The 24027-nt window shown below is 49.5% G+C and overlaps 1 protein-coding gene across 7 annotated transcripts in view; it reads left to right on the top strand.

Annotated features, from left to right (window-relative positions):
* Window positions 1-271: 271 nt before the first annotated feature.
* AUTS2 (activator of transcription and developmental regulator AUTS2) overlaps window positions 272-24027 on the top strand; it is a 663053-nt gene continuing 639297 nt past the window's right edge. For all 7 annotated transcript variants that reach the window (XM_046902440.1, XM_046902439.1, XM_015295944.4 and 4 more), the window contains exon 1: window positions 272-1741. In XM_046902440.1, coding sequence (XP_046758396.1) covers window positions 1448-1741 — 294 coding nt within the window. In that variant the 5' untranslated portion in view covers window positions 272-1447. The remainder of the gene's footprint in view (window positions 1742-24027) is intronic.

Here is a 24027-nt window from a genome sequence, read left to right as displayed (position 1 = left end):
ACGAGCGCGAGGGCCGAGCGGGTCGGCAGGGCGGGAAACGAGCAACCACGAGGAGAGGGGCCGCGGCGGGAAGAGAGGGAGCGGGGAACGCGAGCCGCCCACCCTCCCGCCGCCGAGTGCGCAGGCCCTGCGCGCATGCCCGCAACTTATTTCGCGCGGCCGGGGCGCTGCATTTCACGCGGCGCCGAGCGGTGGAGAGGGGAAGCGGGCGGGGCGGCGGCGACGCCACGTGACCGGCGCGGGCGCGGGGCCGGGCGGCCGCTGGGGGCCACCACTGCCATCCGCCCCGCGCCGTGCGCGGCCGTGCGGCTCCCGGCGGCTGCTGCCTCCGCCGGGCCGGGGGGGCCCGCAGCCGGGGCGAGGCGAGGGCGGCGGCGGAAAGCACACCCCGCTGGTGCCGTCCCCGCTGGAGCGTATTTGAGCCTCATCAGCACCTCTGTTATTTTTTTTTTTTCCTTTTTTTTTTTTTTTCCTTCCTATTCTTCTGCTTCTCGTGGTTATTTTTGGGGAGGGGACCGCCGCCTCTCCGCTCGGATTTATTGTCACCCCCCCCCCCCCCTTCTCTCCCTCGTCCACCCCCCTCCTCGCCACAATTAATCCGATGAATTTACCATGATTGATCCGTATTAATAGCCGGGGTGGGTGGGCGTGTTTTGCTGCTTTTTTTTCCCTATTCCCCCCCCTCCTTTTTTTTTTATTGCTTGGTTCTGGGTTCGGAGGGGCCGGGCTGGGCTCCCCGCTCCGCGTCCCCCCCCGGTCGGTGCCTGAGAACATCGCATCTGGACGCCGCGATCATTGTGCGAGCGGAGATAAAGAGCGGAGCGGGGGCGGCCGCACCCCCGCGCAGCGCCGCGCACCCGCAGATTTATTGCTTTTTAATATTTTTATTCTTATTTTCCCCTGGAACTTCTTCTAGTTGGGGAAGGAAAGGAAGAAAGGAAATAAATTTTGTGCAAGGAAATACTCTCAGCTCCCTCCTTCCAGCGGGTCTCTCCTTTCTTTATTTCTTCCCCCCTCCCCTCTTTTCTGCTTTTTTCCCCTCTTTCGGCGATCCGCGCCCTCCCAGCCCCGATCAAAGCATTCCGCTATTCTGATTTATTGCCTGCTCGGTGAGGCTGCTTTTTTTTTTTTTTTTTGCTTTTTTTTTTCTTTCTCTCGCTGCTTTTTTTTTTTTTTTTTTTTTTTTTTTTTTACAAAGGCGACCTGAGATCAGCCATTACTTTCCTTGGCTCGCTCGTAGGAATCTCTTACATTTGGTGCTTTGCCGCTGGTGGTGGTGGAACCGCGCTCGGATTCTTTCATCCCCCCCCACCCCCTTTCCGCCCTCTCCTCCCTCCTTCCCTCGCTCCCTCCCTCCCTCCCCCGTTATTCCGCCGGGGGAGAGCCGGATTTGTGCCCGCGGTGGGGCGGGGGGGGACGAGAGCGAGAGGGAGAGCCGCCGAGAGACATGGATGGCCCGGCGCGATGCAACGGGCTTCGGAAGAAGCGGCGATCGCGGTCCCAGCGCGACCGGGAGCGGCGAGCCCAGGGCGGGCGGCGCGGCGCTGCCGCCGGAGGGGCTCCCGGCCCCGGGGCCGCCCCGGCGCTCTCCTCCTCGGGCTCCGAGAAGGAAGACAATGGGCCCCCGCCGCCGTCCCGGCCGCGGCCCCCCCGGAGGAAGCGGCGGGAGTCGTCCTCGGCCGAAGAGGACATTATCGACGGTTTCGCGATGTCCAGCTTCGTCACTTTCGAGGCGCTGGAGGTAGGAGCGGCGCCGCTTTGTGTGCGCCTCATTGTGTGCGGGGGCAGCCGCGGGGGGGCCCCCGCCCCGACGCCGCCGCCGTCGCCTCCGCCGCCGCGGCCCCCGCCCGCTCCCCCGGGCCGAGGGGCAATTCCCCCGCCGCCCACTTCCCCCCCCTCCCCCCCCCCCCCTCCGGCCCCGGGGCGCCGCGCTGCCCGTTCCCCGCCCGCCCCCCGCGGACACCTGCAGCGCGGCGGCCGCTCCCGGCGGAGGCTGAGACGGCGGATCGGGGCTCCCCCGCGCCCCCCCCCCCCCCCCCCCCGTTCAAACTTTTCTCTCCGGGTGTCCCGGGGCGTCCCCCCCCCACCCCCCCCCTTCCCCTCCCCCTCGTGTCCGGCCTGTCACCGGCGGGCCGGTGTTTCCCCCGGAGGTGCAGCGCCCGGTCTCGGCCTGCCCGGCCCCGGCCACTGTGGGCGGCCCCGGGGGTGCGGCGGGGCGAAGGGCTTTGTTGTGCGGAACTTCTGCCTGGGAGAAGTTTGTGCGGTGAAAGGCGGATTGATTTGGGTTTATGTGCTCTGGAATCGCAACTGGAACAATTATGAACTGTCAAAATAAATGCGAAGATGAAGCTGATTGTTTAACAAAAAAATGTGTGTTGCTCTGAAGCTGTTTCAATATTTAGCCAGGAAGGCTTGCTGGCATTTTCTGGTGTGGTTTTCTTTTCTCTTTGTTCTTTTCTGAATTATTATTTATTTCTGGGAGCCAGAGTTTGTCCTTGGTTACACCTGCATCAGCCCAGAGCAGTGTCTGGGAGAGAGCTCGCTGCGCTGTGATGGAAGGGTTGTGCCCTCCGGACCCCTGCACCCGGCCCATGGCGGAGTGATGGGCGTGTGGGCAGTGCTTCAGCTCTGCTTCCCACCTGGGCTCCTGTCTGTGGGTGCCCTGCTCCAGCCAAGGGAGCAGTGTGCGTTTGTCAGCAAGAGTGGGATTTGCAAGAAGAGGTTTTGGACAAAGTCCTGGTTTTCCTCCGACAAAGCCCCTGTTCGTGTCGTTATGGGGTTTTATGGGAATATGGACCGGAGGATTTGGCCGTCGTGGTTTTTGGAGGGGAAGTGGAGAGCAAGTTTTATGGTCAGAGCTTGGTTGGATGTTTTAGAAGATCTCTTGACCGTGTTTCACTTATTTATCTTTTTAAATTATTTTCCACTCGAACTCCAACTAATTGCTCTTTTTGCAAAGCCAAGAGTGGCTCCTGTGTGCATCCGTCCCACCGTAATCCTATATCGCTAAAAAGGAGCGCAGAAACATTACCCAGTTCTGCCAGCTAATATCACGTTCGGATAAAACAATAGCTCGCACACTGAGACTTGACATACTTTTAATGTTCATGTGATAGGTGGCACATTTTGACCTAACGATTTCATGCTGCGTTGAGAAATAATGTCACAAAATCGTTGTTAGGTGCTTTTTCCTGCAGCTCGGTGTATGTGTTGAAGAAGTTGTTTCTGAGGATCAGAGGGAGATGAAGGTGTCTCAGGCAGAAGCCCAGTGCCAGGAGTTGCAGCGTGCTGAATTGCTCGCTGTGGTTTCAGCATTGAGGAGGAGGTTGGGTCGCTATAGGAGCTGTGTCCCGGTGCTGGTGGGACGCTCAGGTTTGTGTGTCGACTCATGCTGGAGACAGGAAGCCCTGGTGTTGTGGAGAGGTGTCCTGGTGTGTGTGCACCTCATGCTTTGCATCTGCTTTGGACTCCTTGGAGACTTTGCCACAGGTTCTGGAGGACTTTTGTGCCCCATACATGAGATTGCCTTAGTGCTTTGTGTTGGACTTCAGCTTGTCCCCAGGCTTAGCATGGCTGAGAGTGTGCTGAGACAGAGGGTGTTCTGGCTGCTCGATGAAGAGCAGCGGGTGGAACTGGTGTACACCTCTGGGAAAACTGAACCTGCATGCAGGGGTAGGCTGGCACAGGACGGGACTGGGGGCACAGGGCTGAGCTCTGTGCTGGTGAGGACATCTGTGCAGCAGGAGGTGTGGGACTCTTCTTATGAGTGCTGTGAACAAAGCTGTGAATGAGAACAAGGATTTCCATGTGGTTTCGTTTTGCCTGACCTTTCCTGAATGCTTTATGTTGGGGTGACTGGAAAAGCCCAACCTGTGCCAAGCACCTGGTTGTGAGGCTCATGGACAGGGAGGAGACCCAGGTGCTGCACGAGAAGGTGCATCTGCTGGCTGTTTTGGTTCCACCAGGAATCATTGTTTCTGTTAACACACTAGTAATGAGTACACTGATAAAAGTTCCCATCCCTTGAAACAATATTATCTTCTCAACCAGCTCCCACTGCTGGAGCTGTGTTCCTGTCCAGGTGTCAGCAGCCCGTGCTGCTGGGGCCCGAGTTGTTTGGTGTAGGCACAGAGGCTGCCCGCTTCTGCTTGTCAGTTGCTGGGCTTGACACAGCCTGTGCCCCCATCTGTAATGTCTGTGTGGGGAGCACTGGGGAAAAGTAGAAGGGAGTGAAGACACCAGCCTCTCAGTGTTGATTTTTGGTTGTTTTCTAGGAGCACATCCAGTGTTGTTGCCAATTGTGACCGGGCCAGCCCTCGCATGGCCTTGTCAGGCTCTGAGGGAGCACCGGGTGCTGTAGGCGGCATTGGGGCGCCCATGGCCTTCCACAGCCGCTGTGCTGTGGTGAAGGAGCAGCCCTGCAGCTCGGCCTGGGTCTGCGTGCGGCCTTGCTCTGTACTTTGCCCTGTGTTGGTTCCTGACCTCGTCAAATCTCTCAGCCTGTAAGAAATACCCGTGCTTGGTGTGATGGTGTCCTGTCAGCCCAGCAGCACAGGATTCCCAAACCCCAGTGGGTGTGGGTTTGCTGCCATGTTCACCTCCCTCCGTGCCCTGGCAGGAGGCCGACGTGACAGGGCTGTTGGCACGCAGCGGTGAAGATGGTTTACGTGATGAGAAATGAAATCTGACCTGAATGTTAAGATAGCTTAAAGCCTGGGAAGTACTTCGTGTTTCCTGAGTCAGCTCTGGCCATCCCCACGGAGTAAGCACTTGGTTTCAGGTTTTCTGAGAGCTGAGGAAGGTAATGACTTTTTTCTGCGGATGTTTGTTTAGCTTCAGCTCGGGCAGTTCGTCTGACAAGCCTGAAATGGGACACGGATATGTATAAAGCACGGAGATGACGTGGGGCAGTGAGGGGTGAGCTTGTGTTTAAAGGGGATTTTTGTTTCTTAAGAGTGACACAATCCCTCGCCATGTGCACACTGAGCTGATTTCTGTTCAGCTTTTTGAGACCGTGCTAAATTATTGTCAGGTAAAGCCCAATATAATTAATTACAAATGAGAAATGCTGACAAATATTTGTCAAGGAGCTGTTTAATGAGCTTCGTATTCTGTGTCAGATGATTCCATCCACCGAGTGTGAATAATTTTTTAGCAATTGTTCCACTGAGTTTGTGTGATTGAGGCAGATGTTAGCTATGGCAGTTCTACCTATTGGATGCATAAAATAATCTAGGACTCGATGGAGTCAAGCTGAACAGCTGATGGGGCTTTTAAATAGAGACACTGCTGATGCACTAACAAAATGTGGAAATAAGAGGAAGGTTTTGAAGATATGGGGGTCTAAACAGCCTGTCTGTGCTATGTATACAGACAGTGTAATGCCATACGTACTCCTGAAGGCAGGAGTTTGCTTTGATACCCCCAGAGTGATGTACCATTGCTGTGCACAGCTCACTGGAAGCACTCATGGGCTGTCTGTGTGACAGTAGGGGCATTGAGTTAGACACCAGCATGATGGACTTGGAGCAGTTTTTCTCCTTGGATCATTCTGTTCACACCGGCCTTCAGCTGGCATGATTAACCTGTTTACTTAAATTCTCTGAGATTTCAACAGTTTGTTCTGCCTTGTCTCTATCCTTTCATATTTCAAGAGGAATTTGATCCTCATGCCTTACTGCAGCAGCATCGTAACATCAGATGTTTGCTCAGTGCTGTCAGCAAATCTTGGTAGCCCTCCTTGTATTTGTTGACTGCTTAGATGCGTCTGTGTTTGTCCTGGTCTCTGTTTGCACATGCGAGTCTTCAGATTTAGACCAGCAGAGAAGAGAAGGTAATAACTAAATGAAGATATCTGCGGATGGCGAGTGGCGTTAGGTCTGCTGTGACACAGGGATATCATACGAAGCAATGTGTTTATTATTTTCACCATGTACTTAAAGGAAGCAGTAAATTGACCTGAGATCAGATTTTGAGATAACCTTGACAGAGCAGCTACGTCTCTTGATGAAAACCCTCTGCAACCAGAGCTGAAGCATCAGCAGCCAGAACTGAAACTGGGGCTGCTAACAGCGGGATGCACCTTCCACCAGAGGAACCTCTCGGGTAATTTTGGAAAGCTGTGTTCCTATAATTCGGGCATGTGAATGAAAGCCTGGTGCTGCTTTGGGAAGCTGGGCACCCCCGGCTCCCCCTGACTCACAGGCTGGTGGAGAGCTGATGCTGTCTCTTTGCACACAGAATGACAGAGGATTGCTATCTTTGTGTAAGTATTCTTTTAAACTCCTGAAGGTAACAAAGAAACGAAGGTGGGGATTTTTCCCTTTCCCATGGGTGGTAGCAGGAGACACAATGGCCGTGAGTTAAAGAAGTAAGAGTTTAAACTATACGGACAATTTCTTTAGATAGACGTGATTCAAGTAGTCTCTGCTGGCCCCGCTCTTTAAGATTAACATTAATGGGAATTATACCACATATCAATAGGACAAAAGACACTCTTATCCTTTTTTTATCTTGGCATCTTTTTTTTTTTTTCCTGCTATTTGCTTGGGAAAGTAAGCCCTTTCTCATTAAATATCTCTTGCTTCTGCTAGGACAAGGGAGTGTAAAGAAATAGGTTTATAAAGTAAGGGTAAAGGATCAGGAACATGGAAGGAAAACAGTCACTAGAGAAAGGCAAAAAAAAAAAAAAAAAAAAGAAGAAAAAAATCAACAGAAAGACATCAAGGGGCCGAGTAATTGAAAGATTGAGTTACAATGCTGAGATCAATAGAGACATATTGGCGACTGGATGGGAACACTGTGAACCAAAGGGAGATGTTCCTTGAGGCTGCAGGTGGGATCTGTGTATGCAGATGTGCCCTGGTAGAGCCTGCACTGACAGGGGGAATGCTTAACACAACTGTGCCCCTGCTTAAGCAGCAATACACCTGGTGTCTGCTCAGCTAGGAGGGAGGCAGGCGGATTCCTCACTGGATGAGATGGCCCCTTTCCCCTGTCTCAATGTTGCTACACTTACATTATTTTAAAGGACTGTTTCTATCAGTTTGAGTGAAGACCCTACTGCATTACACCGGGGGTCTGACCTGCAGCTTTGTAATTATCTGCAGCTAAATTAGAAGTTCAATCTTTGTTCTCAGCAACAATAAGTTGAGTCAGATAGGTTTTAAAAATAGCCCGAGCTCAAGTTTAGCAAGTCTCAAACGCAATTAATAAAAGGGTAATGGAATTAGGAAGTTGTGGGCTGAGATGTGGCATTTTTAGCTCTGAGTTTCCCTTGACTTGAGTTGCAGTGTTCTGCTGAGGCCGTGTCATGCTGGCTCTGCCAGGGAAACGGCTTGCTCTGTTTCCCAGTGTTCCTGTACATCTTCCTTATGGCTTACCAGTTCACTATCTGTGTTCTCCTTGGGTTTGGCTCTGTGTGTGCCACAAATTACCAGCTGCATGCATTCCTTGTGCAGTCAGTTTGTTGTCGTTTTGACCGGATGCCAAGCCATGGCGAAGACCACTTCAGAACATCATAGTCCTCTAAACTCCTTTGTTGTAAAATGGATATTATGAAAATCCACTTCGTAAGTAATGAGAAATGGCTAATGCAGGTAGGGATTTGTTTTGCTGTAACAGCAGAACGTGCGGTGGCAATTTGTCGGAGCCCCGGCTCTGTTCTGCTCTTCTGCTTGCCTTTAAGCGGTGTGTTACCTTAATATCTTGAGATTTTTCTCCTTGTATCTTGGCAACACCGCTGCTGAAGTTTGCACGCTGATGTGCTGGAGGAGGAGAAGGCTTTAACCAAAGGGGTAAATCTTCAGTCTGGTAAATGCTGTAGGGAGGGCTTTGGTTCTGTGCCCTGCCCACAGTGGTGTGGAAGTCAGCAGAAGAAGCACATTATTCCCTGGCACTGCGTGTATTTATCTCTTTGTGGCTTTTTGCCTGTCAGGTGTAATTTGATCATGTTGCGTGACACACACTATGTGTGGATTTACTTGCATTTTGTTTGGTGCACGTCCTGATCCTCCTGGTTTCAAAATCTGGTGAGACAGATGCGGTGGGTGTGCAGAGGTGTGCTAATATCTGATGTGTCTGAGCGTGGGTTGTGTGATGCTGAGTGATGCACGGGTGGGATGAATACCCCACATCCAAATGGGAGCAGTTGCTTCCCAGCCATTCAGAAGATTGGTTTCGTGTTCAGAAGTGATCTCTATTACTCTGTCTTGCACATATTTGCTGATTTCACAAAGTGGAAGTTGCTTCTGCTCTACAACCAGTGCTTCTATACATTGCATCTTCTTGCCCTTTTATTTGGTAGCAAAGGGGAATTGTTGGTTCAGGAATAAAACTACCATCAACCTGTCTCCTCCATCCATGAGGCCAGGGGGTGCCTGATATAAGAAGGGGTGTCCAGGGGTGCCTGGAGGCTCTGCTGCTGGCCTGGCTCCTGGCAGCCTTCCTCACCATCCTCTGGGCTTCTGCACACCCACCTGCCTGTACTATGTCTCTCTGGAGGGTGCTGGAAGCATCTTTTGGGGGTCTTCCAGCAGCTGGCACCCACTCCAAGCACATAGGAGGTGTGAGAAAGTGTGCACATCTGGCCAGCTGTGCCCAGCAGGCAGCAAAAGTGGCTGTGACCTCAGAAGAGAGTGCATGGTGAGGAGGCAAAGGAAGAAGTGCTGCTGCTGGGGATGATTTATATTGCAACTCAGTTAGTGTTGTGGTTTTTAATGCACATCAAGGGCACATTGACCTTTGAATGGAATCCTTTGGTGTGAAATTGGGTCTTTTCTCCCTTCTTTTCTTCTCTTAAAGAAATTCAAAATAAATACTGAAAATCAAAACCGTCTGTTTGGAGTGGACCAAATTGCCTCCCTTTGTTTTATGTGATTTGGATATTACCAAACGATTAAAAGTCCTAGTAATTTTTACTGCCTAGCTATTGTGCTTATGGGCAGGGACTCTTTCGTCATTAGTCACTCCAACTATGGAAAAAAATAATAAAAATGCAATTAATGTGGCTCAGCAGCTGAGTCGGCTGGACTCTTTTTTTTTTTTTTAATTCAAAAAAAGTAAATTTTAATGAGTCCTGGGATCAGAAAGATACATCTGGTGGATGGACTTGCCAAGTTTTCAACCTCAGAATGTGTGTTGAAAAACTCAGTGAATTATGTAGCTACAAAAGTGGATCTTTGCATGTTTATAAGACCTCAGTGCAATCTCCCTATATTTGCCTAATGACAAACAGACGTTCTCACAGAGTTGCAACCCAGAAGGACACACATATGCTGAAAGGGCTCTGTGAGCCGATAGTGTTTGCATCAGAATGCTGCTAGCAAGGGGATTGTAGCAGATTCATTAAATTAAACAAATAAAATACGTACATCTTGGTCTTGGATGAAAGGAAATAGAATGAGGAGAATAGGGAAGGGGGAGAGGAGAGGAAGCACTGAAACTCTAAATGTACATGACGTGTGGGCTGCCATAGTGTGCCTCCACTGCTGAACCAGAAAATGTATAACAACTGTTTGTCATGTGTATGTATTTATAGCCATTCATGTAATGAGGAAGTTTCATGAGGTTGTAATAACATATCAAGATGGATGTAATTAAAACAGAAGCAAATTGACACCTCTAGATTAAAGGCAAACTCTAAACTAATACACCTGTACGCTGTCACTTATGTATTAGTTGTCTGGGGCAGCCTGCCAGATATGCAAATAAAAAGGCATTGGCACATTTCCTTGGATGTGTGGTTATGAAAAGCCAACTATTTAATTTTACCTGGCCCTGCTCAGGTTTGTTGCAACAGCAGGGCTCATTAGTTGGGTGTCACTGCTGCTTTGTGGCTGGAAGGGACAAAATGGTGCGGAGGGTTGGGGGAAGGAACATGAATTACGGTGTGGGTGGGCAGAGAGGAATGGTCTTTGGGTGGGATCTCACCTTAGGAAAGGTGTCTGTGCACTGTTATGGGTTTCTCTAAGCTCACTGACAAACTCATGAGTGTTTTTGCTCAGCTTGTGGAAGCTGTGCTGGTTTTGGTTGTCTAGGTCACTTCTTCCCAGTAAGGAAATGTCTCTAAAATATATGCATATATTTCGGATATATTGGAACAACACAAATTGTAAGTGAAAAGGCAGTGAAGCACCTTAGTAATTTTGTGTAAATAGTGTTTTTTCAACTTGTTTCCCTTTGCAGAAACCCAGCATTTCTCCAGCAAAGCCTGGACACCGGTGTGCAGAATTTCAGCCCGCAGTCCCTGGGTTTACTCTGAATTCATTTTCCTGGGGTTCTTAGAGGTAGTCTGCATAGTGCTGATGTGAGATGGTGTGTTGGGCATGGAGCAGCATGGGGATGATTTGCATTGTTAGCTGTAGACAGGTGAATGGAAGCGCCAGGCTTGCACCTGGACAACCTGCATCCCGTTGTGCAGAGGTGGCCATACAGTGCAGCTGTGCTCAGGGGCTGCCCGCACTACAGATCCAGTGGGCATGTTTTGCTGCTGAATCAGAGTCTCCTTTTTCAATACATCTGGACATTAAAGATCAATCGTGCGACGTAGCGTGGCTTCAAAGTGGTTTCAAATGGTCGCATTTTTGTCTTCAGTGCTTCAACAACTTTTCTTCCACCTTTAATCTTTCATGAGCAGAAGCTTCAAAAGATAATTAGTAAAACATGCTTTTATCTGCATTTATCTCAAAACATGATTAATTTTTTAACTGCAATTACAGCAATCATTTCAAGTTTCCTCTATATTAATGAGTAAAGGGATTTTTTGTGTGTGTGTGTGCCTAAATAGGGCTCTATTGGCCGGGTTGGAAGGTACGTTTATGAGCGTGCTTTTTGTTTTCATTGCTGGGGATTGAATTTCCGGTGCCAGGAAGTAATATTTCACATGGATTAAAGTCTTTGAAATGCTCTTGCCCAGCTTCCCCGGATCATTTTGAGGAGCTGACAATAATGGGAACGGCAGCAGGCGCTTTGTGAGGCCCCGCTGCTGGCTCGCTGCTTGTTGCACGCGTGCTGCGTGGTATGTCCTCTTGGCATCACAGCATAGGAAATACAGTGCAGGTGGTTTGTTAATGAATTGGCAGTGACGTGTCAGGACCTGGTATGTGGGTTTTTTTTTTTTTTTTTTTTTGCTTTTTTTTCCCCCAGTTCCATCATACAGGCCCAAGTGCATGATGTTGGAGGGGATTTGGGGTAAGCCCGCACCGCATTGGTTCATACATGGTTTTAATTTCTAACTCGGGATTCTGGTTGCCCTGCCCTGCAGTCCCTGGGGAGGTGGGTGGGATGGTGACCCCAGCAGTGAATTGGGCAGCTGCATAGGAAGGCAGGCGAGTGTGTAATCAGACTGCTGATAAAACCAGGTCTCCGAGTCCCCTGAATGGGTGGCTGTGCGGTGAATAGCCTGTAAGGTCTGCTGTGGCTGCTCTCTTTGTTCGGTGCTTTGACAGAAATCTCTCTGGTCTCCTTGTTGGCATATTTTTACATCTGTTATCCATATTCTGGATTTGTTCTGGCTGCGGTCTTATTTTGTTTTGCAAAATCTACCTGGGTTTGGGACGGAGATATATGTTTGCTAAGGCAGATTTGGAAATTGCGTTGTTGAAATACAGCCCATATGGGCCATTGTAAAATGGTTACTGCAGCATATAATTGCCTTCACAATGATGTGCTTTGTCATTTCACTTCCATCTTCAAAGAGGCTCTCCTGTAGTCTGCTGACAGCAATGGTGGTATTAGAAAACATATGGATTTGTAAAGGCATTAAACTGTCTTTAGTTCAAGGATTAGATTACAGTGTTAGAGTATGGGTCACCAGGTTCCCGTGCAGATAGGCTAAGCTTGGCGATGCTGGGTTGTGCTGTGGGTTGAGGAAGGGGTTGTGCATTGAAAACATTGGGTGTAATACCCCTGAGTGCAGGGGAAAGTGGCAGCTCTGGTGCAGTATGTCTGTCCATCCCAGCTTACCCCGTGCTGTCTGTCCATCCATCCCACCTCACTCCACTGGGCTTGTACAGCTCGCTCAGGGCTGTCCCCCCGGTGGGATTTCCATGATGCCTCAGAGGGCAGTGCCAATGCCAATGTGGGAAAACACATGCAATGTAAGAACTACAAAGTCAGCTTAGAAATTTGAAGGGTTTTTCAGTCCTCTGTGCTGGGCTGCTACTCAGAATACTTTTGAGTTTTTGTTGGTGTTATGTTTACATACAAAGGGCGCGTTTACATGGCCCAGCTCCACATTTCTGAGCACAGGGCAAACTGCTCAGCTCTTAGCTGTTCTCTGCCCGCACGTCCCCAAGTGTGGATTTCAGGAGGTCTTTGGGGTCTGCATGCTGTAAGATGTGGCAGTGCAGCCTCTCTGCAGCACAGAGCCACGTTCTGCTTCCCCTTTGTATCCTCAGCTGAAAGCTGGAGCACAAAAGGGGTAATAAACCAAGAAGATCCTTATTTTTCCGTTCTGTTCCTTATTTTTGTCTAGGACCTGCAGCCTTCCCAGCTGGAGCAGCAGAGCTGCACAGGGCTCACCATCACCTGCTGCTGTGCTGCACCTTGTGCTTGTCCCTCCCCAAACAACCCCTGGTATCTCGTCCTTCAGACACTGCCCCACTGCAATATATCAGGGCTGCCTTATGGTAATTTGTTTCCTTAAATCTGGCTATGAGAAATGTTAAAGGCTGCGTTACTGCTCCTGACAGCTGCGATGGTGATAAGCAAATTAGGGCTGTCATTAGTGCTGGTGTCTGCTGGTGTGGTGTGTCATGGAACTGGGATATCTGCATTACTAACTGGCCTATAAAAATATGCTAGTCAGTGCAGGTTTTTTAATCATTGCTTAACAAATTTAAGAGCAAAGGTGCTTTGTGATAGGGGATGTATGAGATGAAGCGGGGGTTCACGTGTGGCATGGTGTGATTTGTGGTGAGCAGTGTGGGCATGAAGGGGACAAACAGTTTGCACTGTGAGACGCCAGCAGGGTTTTGTCTGGTGACTGTGTCCATGTACTGTTGCTTACATCAGTCCTTCCTTAGGACACTTGACGTTAAACCTCACAGCACGTCTAATGAGTATTTGCTTAAGTGCAGTCAGGAGCTTGTTATCAGGTGCATACATAAATACATACATCTGTATCAGATGTACGCCTAAATACATCTTTACTGCAAGGCTTTGCAAAAGTGGCTTTCTATGAAGGAGTGTATTTGGGGGACAGCATGGGGCTCTTTCCCGTGCCCACTGCAGCACACAGTGGGGTTTGGCCCCCGGTGCCTCCTCCTGCCCGGCCGCTTGCTGAGCTGTCTCCAATTTGGATGAACAGGTGGTGGGACTCAAATCACCACGCTCTGAATGGAGCTCGCTCTGCACAATAGCTCACCAGAGGCCTGTTTTGTTACAGAACATTGATTGAATAAATATTCCTATGCATACAAAAGAGGAGAAATCTGTTACGGCGCTCCGCAGTTATTTTTCCATTAATGGCAAGGAGCTTGCTAATTTTCCTGCCCCTTCCAGTCTCTGTGCATGAATCCCTCCCTTCCCATTGCTCCTGATGCCTCCAAGTACACGAGCACCATGCAGACAGCCCAGCAGCTCCTTGGGTCGGCTTGCACCCACTGTGCAGATGATTCTCATTGACTCCACACTCTGTGTTCAATATCAGAGTTCCTCGTGGTAACTGATGTTTGTTTTGTTGATACGTGCAGCAGCGGTCCAAAATGCGATGCTGCAATACCTGTGTCTTGTGTGACGTTGGCTTTTGGGGCAGAATGTTTGACTCCTGAAGAATGTCTTTTATCTGGTGTGCTCCTGTGACCCCTCAAACCTTCGAGGCAGAAGTTCCTCTGTGATGTGTGTGTGTGTGTGCATCGTAATGCAGTGCAGTTGTTTTGTTGTTACCTTTCAAGATCTGATTTTATGTCCACGTGTTTGCCCACCAGCCCTTAGGCAGCATACAGCTCATTTATTTTTCCCATAACATGAGAAAACCCCAAATCCGTGGGCTGAGGGCCGGGTCAGTGCCTGCTGAATGGTGAGGTGCTGACTGATGGCGTTGCTGCTTCTCTCCTTCCTTGAAAGGTTCAGTGTGAGTTTCAGAGGAATGCTGATAGTCACAGGAACCTATCAAAGGGTACAGGAAATATGAAATGAGCAAGCAGGAATGGGAGTTAATTACCGAGCCGTGATTACTCTGATATAACCAATTATTGGATCATTAAATGTTTATTACCTTTTTTTTTTATGCTCCTGTCCCCCCTAAGTGCAGTTTTGTCCTCATACTATTAAAGAAGAAGAGTGGGTCTAACACGTGAAAAGCCATTTTAAAGCCTGGAAGGTACGAGAAGAGCATCTCCTCCTGGCACCTGCCGCTCTGCCTGCTTGCTCCGCTTCGCCTTGCTCCATGTATTTGGGGTCAAGTGCTGTGAACCCTGTATGAATTCAGATGAGCTCATTCCTAGGAAGGGACTCAGGGGCAGCGGTGGGGCTCAGTCTGTGCCGTGCGCTGCAGCATGAGGTGGATGTGTCTTTCTCATTCATCTCCCAGCAGCTCTTCCCTTCCCTCGCTGGGTCTCCCAAGGGAGTGGTTCCCATGGCAGGGCAGAAGTGATGCAGTTTGAGAGCAAGATGTACACCGTGCCTGGGTCTTCTGCAGGCAACTGGAAAATAGCATCTTTTCAGGCTGACTGCAGTCATTTTGGATGACATTTGAGGGTTTAAAATGTTAAAGCAATTTTAAAAAATATAGCTATTTGTGACTTTCGTAGATGATCCTTAAACATGGAGTTGTTTAAGCTTTCTATCTCAGGGAAGGAAGGGTCAGGATAAGAAATGGTCCCTGCCTGCCACTGCAGTGCATCGGTCAGGATATGTGTGTATATGGAGCAGTGCCTGTGGGTGTGAGGCTGGCCGAGGGGTTCTGGGCTCACACTGAGCCCCCAGGGCTGGACAGCCAAAATGTCCATCATGACTTACATAAAAATGTCCATCTTGACTTTCAGTTTTCACCTCTGAAGCCTGAGCCCCCATGGAAGCAGGTGGGCACCTGCTGGGAACACAGCAGAGATGGAAGATGGGATGCTGTTTGTAGCTTGATGTTACTGCTGCGGTGGGAAAGGAGCAAACTCCATTAAACTGCACGTAGGGGAAATGAAATTGTTGCCTTCTCTGCAGTTCTGTGTCAAATCTGTTGTGTGGTACTCAGGACTGGTCGGAGATGTGCAGGGACTGGTGGGAGCTCTGCTTCCCACCCTGCAAAAGCACCATCGCTCCGAGTGTTCAGCACAATACAGCTTCCTCTCATCCACCGACCATCCAGCAGCATTGTCAGCTGTCTCTGTGCTGTCACCGCCTGATGCCCCATGTCCTGCAGTGGGTGTGGGAGAGCAGCCTGTGCTCCACGCTGCTGTGGCTGCTGTCTTCCAGTGAGAGGTCAGCCAGGAGCAAGGTCAGGGCACGGCAGCAAGCAGCGAGGCGGGGACAGAGGTTAATGCGAGGGCTGCCGGCATTAGTGCAGCATGTGGTCAGCTTGCTGCGAGCAGGTTCTGAACCGGGAGATAATGAGGAGGGTTTACTCTAATTCTATTATAATGTATAATTAACTAGCATAATTGATAGCAATTTTCCCCGTGTGTCTGCCTGTGTACATAAAGTCTCATTTTTGGCTTTTGTGCAGCTCCTCTGTGTGCTGATGCTGCGCCCGCGGGTGTGGAGGGGAGCACAGAGCTGCTGAGGCCGGGATGTGATGCAGAGGGATGCCCTGGGCTGGGCAGGGCTGCTGCTGATGGAGAAGCCCACAGCTGTTGAGTGCTATGTCCTCATAGCAAGTGTCTGCTTGCCCATATAGCAAGCTACATCTCCTTGCCCACACACTTGATACAGTAAAGTCGAGGGGGACATTAATATTTGTTTAATTTTTTCCTTCATTATCTGCAACACGCAGTTAGTGGTGTAAATGCAAATAACCTACTTCTCCATCCTTCATCCCTCGGGATGGGAAACCTAAAGGCCATGTTCCTGCCGGAGAGTTGGGGATTTAGCCTTGCAGCTCCCTTAAATGTTAGCAGGAAACATGTGGCTGAAGGCTCCCGAACGCTGAGCTGAGGCTGTTCCCTTGAGGCTTTGGTTTATTTGGAAATTCAATTTGTAATTATTTTTATTATTTCAAAGGTTACGCAACACTGTAAGCCTCAGATTTTAGGTCACTCTGCCTTTCACAGCCAGATCCACCTCATCGGTTGGAAGGCTCCCGGAGGACCGCGAAAGGCTCCGGCTTAGTGTTATCCAGGAAAAAACGTGTGTAAGAGGTGTATTAGGAATAGCAGGTAATGGAGCTGCTGTCAGCCCAGTGAGCACAACGTGAGCAGTGCTATGGGACGATTGCATGCACTTAGAGTCCTTTTTCTTTTTTTTTTTCCCTTTGCAAAATAATGCTAATTGCTGCGGGCTGAGTGCTGCCAGGGTCTTACAAATAAATACCTGTCAGCACGTGGAGCTGGAGCCAAGGAGACGGGGAGGGGGGGATCAGTGTGGCTGCTTCCAGGCAGAGAGCACTGCTAAATCTAGCAAGGATTAATACCCAAATAATCCTGCTTGTCCAGGAAACCCATGACAACGTGAAGGTTTGCGATCAGTGTGATAGGCTTTAGAATGAGTGCAGTAATGCATTCAGGAGCCACCAGAGATAGAAGCCTATTGCTATTCATGCTCCATCACATCCGAGCTTTCCTACAGTTTGTTTCCAGCTCCAGTGTGAGGAGCCCCTTCCACTCGAAGCCCAGCATCGTTTCAATGGCAGCTTTCACCAGAACCCATATAAATGCATCCAAATCCAGCAGAAATCCCCCTGTTGCTCAAAATCAATTCCTCTTATCATTTGAAGAGCCTCATCCCAGGCTCCAGGTCTGTGCTGTTTTGTAGTGCTGCTAGTGTTCTGGCTGCAGAAGTTGGGTTGGGATGGGAATGAAAATAAGGGAGCAGTGGGAAGCTGCGAAATAGAGATGGCGGTTGGTTGTTGTCTTGGGTGGTCAGTTTCTTTTTGGGGGGCTTTTTTTGGACTATTGGAGGCTGCTTAATACCTGAATTTCACTAATTAGCGGCCTTAGAATGCCCCATAGAAAATCTCCCTTTGCCCGCTGTGGGTCGCAGTGCTGGAGGTGTGGGGCTGGCCCTGTGCTCGGTGACAACACCCATGCGGCTTCAGTTCTTTCTCCACCGGCGGAGAGCTTGCTTTCCCCAGGAGCACTTGTGTTTTTGAAGCCATTTGTTTTCCCTTGCGCTGAGTCATTAAACACTCCTGCCTGTGTTTTGTTGTTTTTACCCTCTGTAGGAGCTGGGGGAATTTATTCAGCATCTCGTTCTGGTAATGGAGGGGCTGAGGAGGTGCTTGAGTGCTGTGCATGGCAGCAGAGGTGCGGATGAGGCTGCTGTGACATCTTGCTGCTGAAGTGGGATGTCAAGATCTGAGATCCTTTTCCACTTAGTGTACAAGAGCGTTAGAACAAAAGGAAACAGAAAGCAGCCCTGCACCGAAAGGGAAAGCAGTCCCAAACCCCTCTGGCTAAAGGTGAATTTTTCATGTTACGGACATTTTCAGGCAGGAATTGTATAAGAAACACTTCACCTGCATGCTGGTGGATGTGCTGGGGTCAGAGCAGTGCTGTACAGCAGCCAGGCATGCAGCCTTCCTGCTTTTATTTTGATTTTTTTTTTTCCACTCCAACTGTGTTCATAGCAGATGGTGATTATTATGTTTGCTCAGATCAATGAATATTAAAATTAAAAAAAAAAAAAAGGAAAAAAAAAAAAAAAAAGAAAAAAGAAAACAATGCCCTTCAACTCAATAGAGTCACCAGGGGTTCAGCTGTAGCCCCTGGGCTTTCATTTGGACAATATTACGTTCTAGCAGCTACATGGAATTTTTACAAGCAATTGTGTTGCGTGGGATGAGCGGCTCTGCTTGGGGCAGACCTCCCTCCCTCTGCCTTCCCAGGAACGCCGGCGTTATGCAGCTGATGGTTTGGTGCCGGGTGAGGTGTAGAGGTGCACAGTGAGAGATTGGTTGGGGCAGAACTGGATCTGCTGAAGCAGAAGGGATGCTGCAAAGGAGAGCTGGGGCTGGGGTGGGAGAGCTGAGCTTTGCCTCCTGGTTGCTTCGGTGCCAGGCTGTGCTGTTGGCTTTGTTCGCTGGTTTTGCTTCCTGTGCAAGAATCCACTTCCAGGTGTGAGGACACGTGTATGCTCACCCTGTTGGGCAGCCCCTTCCTGGGTAGGGGGCTTTCCTGGGTAGGAAGGGGCTGCCCAACAGGGTGAGCATACACGGAACTTGGCTGGAGGGGAACTCCAGCCAAGTTCCCCTCACCTTGGAGCTGTGGGGATCCCGCAGGGCAGGGAGAAGAAGAGGAGCAGACACAGCTGTGCGTTGGCCAACCTCTGTGTTTTGTTTGGAGAAGCAGCTTTAGGTTCTTGGACCGTGGGAGGAATCGCTGTCGTTGTGTCCCTGCGTTCTCACCCACGATTGAATGCGTTCTGCTCACAGCAACACGTTTTTATGGGGACTGGCTTTTATCTGTGTGTTTTTGGGAATTGCTGGAGCTGAGGTTCGAGTGGGCTGCCCTCCTGGGGAAGCTGTTCTATGAAAATAGAACTTCACACCTTCAGGGGTGTGCGGTGCTTCACACCACATCCCCGTGTTCTGTGTGAAATGATAAAGTGGTGTAATAAAACACGCCTGGAGAGTTCTTATCTCTTTTGTGTCCTGTAACATTTTTGTATTTGCATCAAGCACTGAGGTCTGCTGAAACAAACGAGAGGGGCAGCTCAGGCTGCTGGCATTGCGGAGTGGGATCTTCTACCAGGAGGCGCACAGCTGAGGATAATACAGCTGGGAGATGAATCTCTTACAAAGTCACTGAGTTTCAGGAGAGAAGGGCTGCTCGTTTGGGAAGCGGCCGTGCTGTGTGATGGAGAAGCTCCCACTCATTGTGACTGATTTTCCTGAAAGCTGAAGTGTATTCGGCAGTTAAAATGGCATTATTTCAGGTCTTTGTCACATGGAAAAGATGTTCCTGCTTCTCGATTTTGTCTCTTTTTCTCCTGTGATTTTTTTTCCCCTTCTGTCTTAAACTCATTCACAGAGTCTCGTCTTTGCTTCGCAGCATAAGGGGAGCGTTAGGAGGCACTGAGCAGAAACCCATGTCCATGGGTTGCTCTGTGTTAAATGCTGTGTTCCTCATCTCTGAGGGTCTAAAGAAATGGGAGGAGGTACGGCCGTGAGCTGGGGATGGTGGTCAGAGCGAGAACACCTTCAGCATAAGGAACGGGACAGCAGAGAAGGGTTCTTTGATGTGAAGCAGCCTGCTCTGCTACGCGCGGTGGTGTCTCATTTTGTGCTGCTGAAGAAGGCTGTGTCCTGGTGTGGCTGAAACAAGGGGGATCCCTCTAGCAATTATCCCTCTTTTCAGATTTCTTGTTCTTTCAACTCATTTAAATGGTATTTCTTTTCCCTTTCTGTAGCCTCAGTGCCTGTCTGCAGCCTGATTCCCTTCTAAATTCCCTGGTCTAAATTGCAGGAAACCTTATTAAAATCAAAGCATTTAAATGAGGCTAGGTGCAAGGAGAGTGGGGAGCCTTTGCTGGAGGAAGCAGAGGCCGTTGTTCCCCTGCTCTGGGGCCCTGGAGGAGCACGGTTCACCTAGCAGCAGGCTCAATAAAGATGCAAATTTTATACCTTCATTTGCTGTTAACATCAAAAAAGATAGGGGGTTTGTAGGAGGACAGTCACTTTGTTATGGTGGGAGCTCGTTTGTCTTTGTTCCTGCTACCCTGCTCCTTGCAGGCATGGCCGCCATTGACCCCTGCTTTGTCTGCCCAGCGCTGGAGGAGATGGATGGTTTCCTCCATCCTTCCAGCACTGGGGATGGCTTTGGCACATTCAGGCTGCAGAGCTCACATGCAGCCTGGAATGGGCTTCTTGGCTTCCGTACAAATAAAGCACCCTTTCCTCTCTTTCTTTAACGAAAAATATAGACAAAACCCAGGATATTACAAGCTGCCTTCTACCTGTGGTTCCCCAATTACCTAATTATGACACAAATTTGCACGCACACGCACACAGGCTTTTTTAAAGCAGACTGTTGCTATTCCCTTTCTGTACAAGGTTTTTAGTCGCTGTACATCTTGTGTCTTTAAATAATGTATTAGGAACATTTTCGAGTCTGTAAGTGCTTTTTTAATGAGAGTGTGAAGATTTTAATGGGACTAGATTGCTTTTCATGACATTTCAGAGTGACTTAATTGTAACAATGTTGAGAGGCTGTATTTTAAAGTTTGCTAAGTATGTCTGGTGCGGATTGTAGTCAAAGGCTTTAAAGACAGAATGGCTGATGAGCTCAGCTGCAGCTTCTCTTCCTTTTTTTTTTTTCCCCCAGTGTTAGCTTTGCTAAAGAGCAGAGTTTGCAAAGTTGACACAGAAGTCTGAGCTTGGAAATGATTTGGAGGCTTGGAAGGTGTGAACCAGCGGTGGGTCAGCTGCTCTGCTTCGGTGGGTTCTCAGCGGTCTTCAAGGACTGTTCCCTTCAGCGCCGTGCTTGGTGCTTCTGCAGCTGCTGGGGGATGTGCAGTGATTGGCAGAGGTGCTTTATAAGGCAGTGCTGGATTTAGGGCAGGATTCCAGCACTGGTTAATTTGGGCAACTCTGTGTCAGTGTTACGGACCTCTTCAGGGTGGCTTTTTGCCCGTATTCGAGCATTCTGAGGGAATGGGAGGGTTAAACCTCTTTTCCCATGGATGCAACAGGGAAAAGAGTTGGTATGAGTGAGTCCCTGTGCATGTGGGGTTGGTAGGATGTGCCACTGATTTCACGTGGCCTGCCCAGCAGTGGTTGCTGTCTATGAGCCTTGGCGTGGGGTTAGGGAACACCTGGCATTTGGCAGTCTGCACCCGGCCAGAGGTTATGGTTTTTGCAGATGAACGTAACACTGTGCAAATTAGTGAAGCTCTTCTGTGTTACAGCGCTGAGAGCATCAGGCTTCCTGCATCCGTCTTGACTTTGCTTTGGTGTCACACAACGCTGGTTGTGTGACCTCTGCTAGCTGATGGTGACCACAGATTGCTATCCATGCAATATGGGTGGAGGGGGCACAGCACCCGCTCCCTCCTAAGGAAGAATGGTGATAATGGTGTGAAATGGCTTGGAGGGTGAAATACAGGGATGAGGGACACCACGTGAGATTAGACTACAACCAGCTGTAAGCTTGGGCTTTAACAATTAGTATCTTCTATAACTGAAGATTGGCCTCAAATGCATCTGCCTGCTTGCACAGGATGGAAGTTGGGTGAAAGTTGTCTATTGAGACGTAATATGAAAATGACAGAAACGTCCGCTGACAAAATGCATCTCAGCAGTCCTGATTAGATTAAATCAAATGGTTACAGCATGCAGCGCCTTCCGCGTGTACAGGGCATCCTAATGGCCCTGAAAGCTTCCCCAAATCCTATTAGATGAGTTAATCTCGTTGGAGAATACATTCCAGGTCTACATAAACTGCATTGCTGTAATACTTTCTGTGGTTGCCTAATCCTTTAGGGTGAACTGTCATAGACTGGCTCTATGGTGTGCATCGTAATGCGGTGCTCCAGGAAAGCTGAGTGGAAGAATGCAATGAAAACAGGAGTAAAGGCATCCCTTGGGACCCCCAGTTTTAAAACTTTCCCTCTTTCTTGGATGAAACAGACACAGCTTGGATGTAAAGCAGCTCCTTTTCTATACACAAAAGGCAAAGCTGCCGTAATGCAGGCAGCCCTGTTGTGTGGCTGTGGGGATGAAGCTGAGCCCACTGCTGCGCTCCTGCCCACATCCAGGCCCTATTAAACCCAGTGTGACAGTGTGGTCCTGCAATGGGCTCTCTGTGCCCCGCAGAAGGAGAAGGCCCCGTGGATGCAGCCGAGCTGTTGGCACCTGCTTTGTTCCCTCTCCTCCCAGCTCTCCCCGCTGGCTGTCACCTGGCTGTTAACAGAGCCGTCCGCCTGCTGTGACAGCGCAGTGGCAGCCATCCCAGCCTCTGCTCCCTCGCCAAGCAGCAGGGCTGCGCAGCTCTCCTTCCTCCAAAATAACATTGCTGCTCATTTGTCCTCCTGTGCCCATGGGGCTTTCCAATGAGCAGTCCGGCCCCATGGTAGAGTTTAAGATCGGAAAAGACGGCCAACGGTGATCCACACAGCCCCGCAGTGAGCAGCCCAAGCCGGAGCCCTTCTGGCTGCTGTGCTTTACCCAATGGCAGAGGTGTCCAGCACACAGCACTGCTGTTCCTGCTGGCACACACAGCTCCGTGCACAAAGCTGCCGTGTGCTCAGTGTGCGGATGCGTATTGTGAGCGCGTGTACAACCTGGCCGGCTGCAGTTAAATAACCATTAGATTTGCTTGTTGACCATTTGGCACTTAGCAGTCTCATAATTAGTAACTGTAAACCAGTAGAGACAATGAAGCAAATCCCTAATTTTTATAATACTGCCCTGCTTTATGACTGTCTGCAAAATCATGGCCTCCTGCATGCACAATGAAGCAAATGCTTAAGTATTTTGACAGATGTTTTATATAAAAAAGAGCCAAGCTTGTGCATTAATTTGCTGTTCCTTGTGCTGTCGCTTTGTTATTGAATACACCCATGTTATCTGCTCTAGATTAATTCGCTGCTCTGCTTGATTTGGGTTTCCCACATGGTGTAGTCCCACCACAGGCAGCGGGAGCGTGGTGCCCGGTGGCTTGTCTTAAAGGAGAGCATTTGGGGTCCCTATCTACCAGGGTGGGAGAAATCCCCATTTTTATGAATACCAAAGAAGTTGCAGCAGGGGTTACCAGGAGGCTGTGAATGGAAAATGCAACCCTGTTGTCTTCTCTGCTGATTTCATGCATAGAAATTCCAGCAGAGAAGTCCAAGTGTGCTGAGCTGCATTAGCAGCCGTAAAACGAAGGATGGGTTTGGCTGGGAGCATTCTGCAGGTGTGGGGTGGTGAGGAGCTGCTCCCACCTTGGGCTGGTGTTGGGATCTGTGGCTCTGCAAGCTTTCCTGAAGATGGATGAGAGGCTGGCACCTCAGGAGTAGTGCTCATCCCATTGCCTATTTCCAGCTGTTGGTGAGTCTGCAGCTTCTGCTAATCCTGCTTACTTCCAAGTGAGGCCAAATGCAAACAGAAAAGCAGATTTCTGCTTTAATTAATATTGGAGCAGGTTCTCTCTCATGCATTTGTCATTTCTTCCCTCACCACTCCCTCGACATAATTTATTTTCTCAGTTTAAAACATTCCCATATCGCTATTGCTCTCACAGTGGTGTGTGCTGCACTTGCTAAATCAAATTTATAATGCTGGAATTAATTTAGTAGGTTTCTTCCTCTTTATCTCCACGTACACTTAAAAAAGAGAAGTTCTTTAAATTAACCTAATGTAACTGGATTTGTTTTCACTTTATTAGCTTTGGAAGGGGCTCTCTTGGGGACCTCAGTGTCATTATTTTATCTGAGGAGCAGATCTGCGTCAGTCTGATGGGAATTTTTAACAAGAGCAGCGTGTTCCCATTTCACAGCGAGTGAATGCTGTGCTGAAATGCAGGGGCTGCTGCTCGGCTGCATTACCAGTAAGAACCCAACACGGAGCAGCTGGCAGCGTGCAGGAGAGAGCGTACCGACTGCAGCTGTCATCTCCTACGGGTCTGCAGAGGTGCTGTGCTCACTGTGTCAGTGATTTTGTCTGTCCAGAAGGTTGTAACTCCTGCTTGCCCTGCAGCAGCTTGGATTGGGTTTTGAAGGACGTGTCTGTCACCCCACAGTGCCCACTGGTGGCTTTGCCATCGGGATGGGCTCACGGATGAGATCCCAGGACCCAGTGTGCAGATGTTGAGGTGTCCTTCCCGTTACAGACAGGGTCTGCTCGCTGTCCGTGCCATGTAAGGAAAAAAATCCAAATTCGAACCTTCTCTAATGATTATCCAGAACCTTTTTGGTGCAGATAAGCATTTCTGACCCTGGTCAGCACATTATTGCTTT

This window comes from Gallus gallus, chromosome 19 (assembly GCF_016699485.2).
Source record: "Gallus gallus isolate bGalGal1 chromosome 19, bGalGal1.mat.broiler.GRCg7b, whole genome shotgun sequence".
NCBI classification, from domain to species: Eukaryota; Metazoa; Chordata; class Aves; order Galliformes; family Phasianidae; genus Gallus; species Gallus gallus.
Note: the sequence above shows the minus strand (reverse complement) of the source record. Positions and strands in the feature narration are given on the sequence as shown.